Source organism: Coregonus lavaretus (assembly GCF_964263955.1).
Source record: "Coregonus lavaretus genome assembly, chromosome: 6".
NCBI classification, from domain to species: domain Eukaryota; kingdom Metazoa; phylum Chordata; class Actinopteri; order Salmoniformes; family Salmonidae; genus Coregonus; species Coregonus lavaretus.
The window spans coordinates 34,073,714-34,084,242 of NC_139993.1; the positions used below are offsets into that span (position 1 = coordinate 34,073,714).

At 45.6% G+C, this 10,529-nt stretch overlaps 1 protein-coding gene across 1 annotated transcript in view; it reads right to left on the reverse strand.

The window, feature by feature from the left end:
• LOC311130267 (phosphatidylinositol 4-phosphate 5-kinase type-1 gamma-like) overlaps nt 1-10,529 on the reverse strand; it is an 86,058-nt gene that overhangs the window by 9,591 nt on the left and 65,938 nt on the right. The window contains exons 7-16 of the mRNA XM_084162985.1: nt 8,574-8,873; nt 7,522-7,721; nt 7,307-7,390; nt 5,692-5,740; nt 3,906-3,990; nt 3,403-3,564; nt 3,087-3,231; nt 2,756-2,788; nt 2,262-2,375; nt 708-951 (exon numbers count right to left, since the gene is read on the reverse strand). Coding sequence (XP_084019111.1) covers nt 708-951; nt 2,262-2,375; nt 2,756-2,788; nt 3,087-3,231; nt 3,403-3,564; nt 3,906-3,990; nt 5,692-5,740; nt 7,307-7,390; nt 7,522-7,721; nt 8,574-8,873 — 1,416 coding nt within the window. The remainder of the gene's footprint in view (nt 1-707; nt 952-2,261; nt 2,376-2,755; nt 2,789-3,086; nt 3,232-3,402; nt 3,565-3,905; nt 3,991-5,691; nt 5,741-7,306; nt 7,391-7,521; nt 7,722-8,573; nt 8,874-10,529) is intronic.

Consider the following 10,529-nt stretch of genomic DNA (forward strand, 5'->3'; position numbering starts at 1 on the left):
CTCTAGCTTAAACTGATGGATTTTGATGGGGATAAAAAAAAAATGCTAATTAGATTTCCACGGGGGCGAAGACATCAACTCTAGGGTTAACCCTTAACCCTCTACAGACTCACCCTCTCTGCCCCCCCTGTAGCTCAGTTGGTAGAGCATGGCGCTTGCAACGCCAGGGTTGTGGGTTCGTTTCCCACGGGGGGCCAGTATGAAAAATGTATGCACTCACTAACTGTAAGTCGCTCTGGATAAGAGTGTCTGCTAAAATAAAAAAATAAAAAAAATACAGTCCAACTGTCAATGCTTCTGTAGAAAGGCATCCAACTCAGACTCACACACACATACCTTCCCATGACCCAACACTAATAACACACACTCTGACCAGCTGCATTACGGGTGGCAATGAGGAGTTACACACATGGGCAAACAATATATGACAAATCAAAAATGGAAATGATGGCCAATGGAGATTATGTAAGCTATCTGTGTCTAGTTTACCATCTGCTGTTGTCTGTATCATGTTAGTGCAGTATGCCTGCTGACTGACAAACCTAGAAGCTATTTAGTAGCTAGGATACTGTAGTATTTAGCTATTTACCATGTTGTAAGCCTACAAAATGTTTTAAACCGTTTTCTGTTGTGTGCCCTAAGGAATACGACCCAGGTGTGTGTGTGTGTGAGTGTGTGTGTGCTGAGCCAATGAAAGCACAGCTTACAAAGTAGATGTCTGTGATTGGCACGTCATCCTCGTCGTCCTGGGAGGCTTGGCTGGTGCATCCGGACCCAGACACTGTGCTGCCCCGGCGGTCCCGCTCAGCCTCCACCACCACCACTTTGGGACTGGCAGCAGCCTCTGGGCCAGGGGCCTCAGCAGAGGCTTCAGCAGGGGCCCCAGGGGCTGGGGGAGAGGAGGAGGAGGGTGGGGCAGCAGCAGGAGCCTCGGCTACCTCTGGTACCTCACTGAGAGAAGAGACAGACGCACACCTGCTCATACACAACCACAGACGTGATACGACATACTGTACACACCTGCTCTCTAACACACACTCACACGTACACACCTGCTCTCTAACACACACTCACACCTGCTCTCGCTACTCGCTCTCTCTCTCTCACGCACAGGATAGAATAGCTGTACAGACAAATTATCAGGGACACTTCCGATTAAGCCCTTCTAATGATCAAGAACCAGCCCAGACAGGCAGAGCTGAGGCTGAACCACTAGAACAGAAGGAACAGGCTCCAGGGTGGTTTGAGAAGACGGCACTAACCAAGACTTACAGTACCAGATGGCATGGTGCCGCGCCACCACAATCCCTCTATTGTCCAGGCCCAGATCATTGACTATTAGGAACGACTTAAGCTTATCCCAGATTGCTTTCTCAGCCTTGTGTGTTTAGAGTTCACGCTGAAAAACCTGGAGCCTGGCGTTCCTAAAGAGCAATGACAGCATCTCAGACTCCGAGACGGACCTGATTGGCTGGGAAGAAGTATTAAATGGGGGGGACTTGGTGTTGTGGTTGCCATGCAGCCATGGACCTTGCACTCTTTCTACCTCTCTCTCTCTCTCTCTCTTTTTCTCACCTCCCACTCTCTCCCCCAGAAGGGGAGTCTCTGAGGCTGCTTTGAGGAGCCGGGTCTCCAGATGGCTAATTCCCCAGTATCCCGTCGCCCTGCCGGCCCCCTTCACCCTTCCCCTTCTACCCCATCCAGCCCCCTGAGGCCATATGTCTGGCCCTGTCTCAGCCTCTCAGCCTTAGCCCCAGACCCTCTAACCTAGTTCCACTGCCTGGCCGCTCCATGACTTTCCCAATGCACTCCTGTCTGTCTGTCTCACCCTTTTACAGTAATTGGTGTCACCCTATTACCCTGTGCCTCTCACCCTACTCCACTCTCTTAACCTAATTAGATTGCTGCTCCAGAGAACATCCGTAGGCAGTGCTTATCTGTCCATAATAAGGGATTTAACAGCATCGCAACAGCCCACAACCACAATAACCAAATGGGACTTAGAGTAAGGTGTAAGGTGGGGATTTAATATCACCGCCACCCTATCAACCAAATGGGAGCATGGCTGCCCCACTTCCCAGAGTGGAGTGTTAGCTAACCAAGGTGTTATCCTGTCGCAGGTGAGACGTTTTCAATGTATGGCTCTGGTTTCAGGGAGTGTGTTGGATGCTGGGTGTGCCGTTCAGTAGAGTTGAGCCTGCCTTTTCAGGGCTTTGTGTGATAAATCTTGGTCTATGTAGAGTAAGGTTGAGGCTGTGTACCTGGTCTCTGGAGAGGGCTGTGGGGCCGTGATGGTGGGCTCGCTGTCGTGTCTCTTCACCTCCACCTCCACCGTGATGGTCTGCTGCTCCTCCTCAAGCACCTCCTCCTGAGTCCTACACACAAACATGCGTAATGTAAGTACACACGCAAACATACATACAGTGAGCTCCAAAAGTTTTGTGAAAGTGACAAATGGTTTGTTGTTTTGGATCTTTACTCCAGCACTTTGGATTTGAAATTAGACAATGACTATGAGGTTAAAGTGCAGACCATCAGCTTTAACACACACATACACAGGGAATACAACTGAGCGACAGGAAGGGTGGTCACGCACATAAAAACGCAGACCAACAGGCAGATCTGACACACCCTAGCGTAGTAGCCTTCCTCACTGGTCAGAGACAGAATGACTAGCACTGTAAGAACTACCAAGTCCTTTATACAACGGAATAAGTTGTGCATTCATACAGGCCATGCAGGGTAGTGTTCTTACCTCCCGTCATGACTGACAGACTGGGTGTGCCTCCTGCAGAGAAACAGACAGACAGAGAGACCACTGTAAGTTAATGGTGTTATAAGCCAGGGTGGGGTACATAAAATAGGCTCTATAGCTTTGACAGTTCAACACAACCAGTTATTGTTAGTTATTCAGTCATGAACATGGTATAACCATTATATTATACATCTTGACTTATTTTCTTCTTCTTGTTTTTTATTTTCTTCTCATGAAAAGGACATGCTCCACATGTGTCATGAATACATGCTCCATAAATAGGACATTGTGTCCATAGCTGTACCTTCTCTCAGAGCTGTTGTTCTGGTACCTGTAGCGGGGGTGCTCTGCTCCAGCGTCTGAGGGAGACCTCTCTGGGATGGACAGAGAGGTGGTGGAGGAGAGCGTTGTGGCGATGGAGGCTGTGGTCGCCTCCTCAAATGACGGAGGGGTGCAGGGGAGGAGGTCTGGTCGCCCTGAGAGAAAGAGAGAGGGAGAGAGAGAGCGAGAGAGAGAGAATCAGAACAGGTTGTCAAAACACCTGCATCCAGTCTCCGTTAACAGCTAGGATAAAATGATAGCGCTGTGTGAAGGTGGAGTGTGTGAATGTGACGGTGGGGGTGTTTGCATGATCTAGTACCCCCTACCCTCGTCCTCCAGTGTGGGGAAGCTGCGTGCTCCTCTCAGGTCGTAGATGTTGTCATCTCTCTCCGAGGGCAGCTGGCTGGCTGACCAGGCGGCCCCGGGGCCAGTGTACTTAGGCACCGTCAGGCCCACACGGCCCTTCTTAATGGGAGAAGACTTCAAGGCTGGGGAACACACACAGAGGAATAACATCACTTACATCTTCTTATTACCAAAGGGAACACTGTACTAAGTGTGTGTTTGAGTGTTCAATATCTTCTATCTTTTCTAATACCTCCCAGTACAAAATACATAAGAGGATTTGCAGTTCAAGTGAAAAAGTACATCCATTCAAAAGACATCAAGTTAAAGACATCAAGTTAAAAGCCAACAGCAACCTTCAAGCATAACAATAAGTGAATTTAGCAGGTCTTTGATTTTCTCAGACAGCTTGAGGCAGTGGAAGCGGTGTGTCTGTCAGTCTGACTGACTGGTAGTCTAGTCTAGTCTGGTCAGGTCTACTCACAGGAGCTCTTCTTGAACACAGTGCTGCTCATAAATTTGAAGAACCTGTCTGCATAGAAGCCTGGCCGATGGACTGATACGGTGTCCTGAGAGAGAGAGAGAGAGAGAGAGAGAGAGAGAGAGAGAGAGAGAGAGAGAGAGAGAGAGAGAGAGAGAGAGAGAGAGAGAGAGAGAGAGAGAGAGAGAAAGATGGAGAGAGGCAGAGAAAAGGGTATGAGGAGAGAAAGACAAAGCGAACGAGAGAGAGGTAGAGACAGCGAGAGAGAGAGAGAGAGAGGGAGAGTATGAATCATCTCTCTCTAGAGTAGGCCAGAAGAAAACAACACTTCCTCATCCCATCCTATTATTCAGAGGTAGACAATGAGAGCATCACTGCAGCTGAATAAATCCCGATGTGCGTATGTGTTAGATGTGTTAACCCTGAGAATATAAGGCCCTTCATCATTCAGTCATTATGCTGGTTTCACAACACGTCACAGAGACAGGGTGAGAACCTAAGGTGATGTACACCAGGCTTGTTAGACAAGAGAGGGTGAGGGAGAAATAAGCAAGAAAGAAAGAAAGAAAGAAAGAAAGAAAGAAAGAAAGAAAGAAAGAAAGAAAGAAAGAAAGAAAGAAAGAAAGAAAGAAAGAAAGAAAGAAAGAAAGAAAGAAAGAAAGAAAGAAAGAGAGAGAGAAAGAGAGAGAGAGAGAGAGAGAGAGAGAGAGAGAGAGAGAGAGAGAGAGAGAGAGAGAGAGAGTGAGAGAGAGAGAGTGAGAGACTGTCGTTCTATATTAGGAGCATCCTGAAGCTGATGTCTGAGAGGAAAGGGGGGAGTCTGAGGTGTTTGAGGTCACAGCCACAGGATCTGTTAGTGATGGAGACGAGGAGAGGGGGAAAGAGGAAGAGATGAGGAGGGGGCTCTTACTGGGTCGCTGAGTACATGTGTATTGGACAGATTCAATAAGGAGGCTACTTAGACAAATGGCCAGAAGGACCTGCACTGATACACAAGGCCAAACACACACAAAGGGCTACCCTGCTTCTCCACAATAGCTCAACCTGTCTGTATTTATTTTTTATTTTACCTTTATTTAACTAGGCAAGTCAGTTAAGAACAAATTATTATTTACAATGACTGCCTACACTGGCCAAACCCGGACGACGCTGGGCCAATTGTGCGCCGCCCTATGGGACTCCCGATCACGGCCGGTTGTGATACAGCCTGGGGGTCTGTATTGACGCCTCAAGCACTGTGATGCAGTGCCTTAGACCGCTGCGCCACTCGGGAGGCCGTATAGCTGTGACTTCATCAATAAATGCATGAGGGAAAAGAACGGCAGTTACCACACGGTCTGGGTATAGCATACTCCCAGACAGAGAGAGGGGGGAATAGACAAACGCTGGCTTGGTGTTCAATGATTAAAACACACACAACTGGTTACACAGCTGTCTGCCTGGGAAGGGCTGGAGTAAGGAAGGCTGTCTGTCCATAAAAAGGACTAGGGGCCAGGAGTTTTTCCTCAACACATGACCTGAGCAGGAAAAACTCTGGGCTCATGGTCACATGATCAGGAAACCCTTGACCCCTAAACATAACCAAAGAAAACCTCAACCAGTCACAAGACTTGGCAATAGAATAACTCATAAGAAGAAAACATAGTATGACATAACCCATAAGCCAGAGAAGAAACGGATTTTAGAAATGATTATGTTCATAAAGAGATCAGATATGATTACAGAGCCCACCCAGACTGTAATAGGAAATACAAATAAAGAAGGATTATATAATGAACGTGAAACTCACCCCATCGTGAACCATAGCTTTCCATGTGTGCTCCAGTTTCTTTATTAGCCTGGAACCGTAAAGAAATAACACTCAAACGTTTGGTATTAAAGTCACAGAGACAAATATAAAAAGCGTCAGCCATCCATGCTACAGGCTGTTGTTTTATACACTGATGGAGGCTGAATATGTTGTTAATCTTATGAAGCTGGGAGGCTGGTTCTACATGACAGAGAGGGACTGAATGAGTTCTAATTTATACTGAACAAAAATATAAACACAACATGCAACAATTCCAAAGATTTTACTGAGTTACAGTTCATATAAGGAAATCAGTCAATTGAAACGTATTCATTAGGCCCAAATCTATGGATTTCACATAACTGTGAATACAGATATACATCTGTTAATCACAGATACCTTAAAAAGAAAGGTAGGGGCGTGGATCAGAAAACCAGTCAGTATCTCGTGTGACCACCATTTGCCTCATGCAGCGTGACACATCTCCTTCGCATAGAGTTGATCAGGCTGTTGATTGTGGCCTGTGGAATGTTGTCCCACTCCTCTTCAATGGCTGTGCAAAGTTGCTGGATATTGGCGGGAACTGGAACAGGCTGTCGTACACATTGATCCAGAGCATCCCAAACATGCTCAATGGGTGACATGTCTGGTGAGTATGCAGGCCATGGAAGAACTGGGACATTTTCAGTTTCCAGGAATTGTGTACAGATCCTTGCGACATGGGACTGTGCAGTATCATGCTGAAACATGAGGTGATGGCGGCAGATGACTGGCACGACAGTGGGCCTCAGGATCTCGTCACGGTATCTCTGTGCATTCAAATTGCCATCAATAAAATGCAATTGTGTTCGTTGTCTGTAGCTTATGCCTTCCCATACCATAACCCCACCACCACCACCATGGGGCACTCTGTTCACAACATTGACATCAGCAAACTGCTCACCCACACAACAACATACACGTGGTCTGCGGTTGTGAGGCCGGTTGGATGCACTGCCGAATTCTCTAAAACGACATTGGAGGCGGCTTATGGTAGAGAAATGAACATTCAGTTATCTGGCAACAACCCTGGTGGACATTCCTGCAGTCAGCATGCCAATTTCACGCTCCCTCAAAACTTGGATTGTGCTGTGTGACAAAACTGCACATTTTAGAGTGGTCTTTTATTGTCCCCAGCACAAGGTGCACCTGTGTAATGATCAGGCTGTTTAATCAGCTTCTTGCTATGCCACACCTGTCAGGTGGATGGATTATCTTGGCATAGGAGAAATGCTCACTAACAGGAATGTAAACAAATTTGTGCACAACATTTGAGAGAAATAAGCTTTTTGTGCGTATGGAACATTTCTGGGATCTTTTATTTCCGCTCATGCAACATGGGACAAACACTTTACATGTTGCGTTTATATTTTTGTTCAGTGTAGTTACCTGGGTCACATTCATTAGGCCCCAAACTGAAGTAAATAGAGGGACTATCTGAACTTCTCCAATAAGAAACATTAGTTTTCGTTTCCATTCCAAAACGTTTTGCTACAGTGTGCCCTAATGAACACAACTCTGTATAATTTATATGATGTATGGGTACCTGTATGACTGAATGATGTATGATTATTACCTGTAGGATTGCAGGATGTCTATGATTCCGATGTAGAGGAGTAGACGCTCTCCTTTCCCATTGACTGCTGGGATGCCTCCCATCCTACAGAGACAAACATGAAGAGATGGAGTGAGATAAAAAAGTGACACTGACAAACAGAGAGATTTACAAGGAGACAGCAAGCGACACTCAAACACACCCCACCCAGCCTGTCACACGTCTCATTCACTCACGTGTCGTCTGTGTCGATAGACTCGCCGCAGGCAGCCCCTCCCTGGATAGACTCCATGGCGGTGGAGTAGAGGGCCTTCTGGGCCACGGGCCTCTTCTCATCCTTCTCGCCTCCCTCCATCTGCTGCTCCCGCTCTGCCTGGTCGATGTTATGGACCCCCAGCAGCAAGCTGTAGTCCATGATCTTAAAGCTCTCCAGCACCTGGCAACATACACAGAGATATGGGTCACAGTTATGCGACTGAGCCAGGTCTATCAACCCTATGAACAGGTCCACCCGTCAATGGGGTCCTTCTCAATGATCTTTTCTTTTGCAGTTCAGGGCATTAAAAAGTTAACCTGTACTGCAGTGCCATATAAAACATTTGCTTTACACTGGATGATGTAACCGCACAGTCAGGGGCATATTTCAGAAATGTATTTAATTATGAACTTGCTGCTTGGCGTCAAAGAGAGTTTGTCATATTAACGATGGACATGTATGGAACTGTCTATTTAGTAGGCCTAAACTTGTCTGTTGTCTTCGTGAAAATATTTTAAATAGTTCCTCTTACTTTTGTTAAATTGAAAACCAGTCTGGATTATGAAATTACATTACATACAGGAATGATGATATTACTTTTGACTTCATGTACCAGGCATACTCTCAATTTAGTTATAAATGGATTCATCCATCAAAACAATTTTGAAATAATGTTCCTTTTTTGTGTTCAAATCTTCACTTGAGTGCTATTCATGTGTTCATTCTGCCTGCTGTAGGCTGTCTATTCTAACAAATATAATGAATACATGGGGGATGATGATGTATATCCTTGTGCTAGATATCCTTTTATATTATATTACATTTTGAGGAGCTGGTTCTGCTGGCCAGATGTTGCTAATGTTTTGTTGTTTTCCTTTCACATACGTTTTTGTTAATTGTACAAGAAAAAGAGCTAGATTGAAAAAGTAACTTTTTAATGCCCACAACTATAGATGCTAGGCTTCAAACTACGTCAATGTGTAATTTAAACCTTTATAGCAATGGGTCCTAAACCCGGCTGGTTTTCCTCACCAGACAGTCTCTCTGCAGGGTCTTGACCAGAGCGCTGTACATATCCTGGTCCAGCATCAGGCCATCCTGCAGGTCCTGCATGAAGTCCAGGTCTTTGAAGGTGGGCTTGGCTTTCTGTCTCTCCTTCTTGGAGGCACAGCGTTTGTATGTGGAGCCCTTCAGGTCAAACTTGAGGTGCATGCGGACGGCGCGCGGTAGAACGTTGTTCATGACCACCATGCGGATGTTCTTACCGCCAGATTGGATGCAGTACAGGCCGAAGAACTTGGGAAGCAGGGTGCGAGGGTTCTGGTTGAGGTTCTGGAGAAAGAGAAAGACAGAGTAAGAAAAAGACCAACAGCACCAAGAGCACAGGGCAGTATTGGAACAAACAGTCCAGAATTTGGTACCACTAAACTAACCTTCAAAATATTCAAAACACATGAATAACTAAAAAAAGACCGAAAGCAGTAACCCAAAGCACGAGCCGTTTAAACAAATCTAATTCATCCTTCAGTAAAAATATATCCTCATCATCAATCTTCCCCTTTAAATTAGGTTAGCCAAGCGACAAACGTTCCAAAAACCTCCTAAATCCCATTAAAGTAATGACAGAGGAGCCTGCTCCTTATCCACTCAAAGACAACCACCACTGGCTGGCAGACAGACAGAGAGAGAGCTAGAGAGAGAGAGCGAGAGAGAGAGAGAGAGAGAGAGAGAGAGAGAGAAATAGAGCGATAGAGAGAGAGAGATAGATAGATACAGTTGAAGTCGGAGGTTTACATACACCTTAGCCAAATACATTTAAAGTAAGTTTTTCACAATCCTAGTAAAAATTCCCTGTCTTAGGTCAGTTAGGATCACCACTTTATTTTAAGAATGTGAAATGTCAGAATAATAGTAGAGAGAATGATTTATTTCAGCTTTTATTTCTTTCATCACATTCCCAGTTGGTCAGAAGTTTACATACACTCAATTAGTATTTGGTAGCTTTGCCTTTAAATTGTTTAACTTGGGTCAAACGGTTCGGGTAGCCTTCCACAAGCTTCCCACAATAGGTTGGGTGAATTTTGGCCCATTCCTCCTGACAAAGCTGGTGTAACGGAGTCAGGCCTCCTTGCTCACACACGCTTTTTCAGTTCTGCTCACAAATTATCTATAGGATTGAGGTCAGGGCTTTGTGATGGCCACTCCAATACCTTGACTTTGTTGTCCTTAAGCCATTTTGCCACAACTTTGGAAGTAGGCTTGGGGTCATTGTCCATTTGGAAGACCCATTTGCGACCAAGCTTTAACTTCCTGACTGATGTCTTGAGATGTTGCTAATATATCCACATAATTTTCCTTCTCATGATGCCATCTATTTTGTGAAGTGCACCAGTCCCTCCTGCAGCAAAGCACCCCACAGCATGATGCTGCCACCCCGTGCTTCACGGTTGGGATGGAGTTCTTCGGCTTGCAAGCCACCCCTTTTTCCTCCAAACATAATGATGGTCATTATGGCCAAAACAGTTCTATTTTTGTTTCATCAGACCAGAGGACATTTCTCCAAAAAGTACGATATTTGTCCCCATGTGCAGTTGCAAACCGTAGTCTGGCTTTTTTATGGCGGTTTTGGAGCAGTGGCTTCTTCCTTGCTGAGCGGCCTTCAGGTTATGTAGACATAGGACTTGTTTTACTGTGGATATAGATACTTTTGTACCAGTTTCCTCCAGCATCTTCACAAGGTCTTTGCTGTTGTTCTGGGATTGATTTGCACTTTTCGCACAAAAGTACGTTCATCTCTAGGAGACAGAACGCATCTCCTTCCTGAGCAGAATGACGGCTGCGTGGTCCCATGGTGTTTATATTTGCGTACTATTGTTTGTACAGATGAACGTAGTACCTTCAGGCGTTTGGAAATTGCTCCCAAGGATGAACCAGACTTGTGGAGGTCTACAATTCTTTTCCTGAGGTCTTGGCTGATTTCTTTTGATT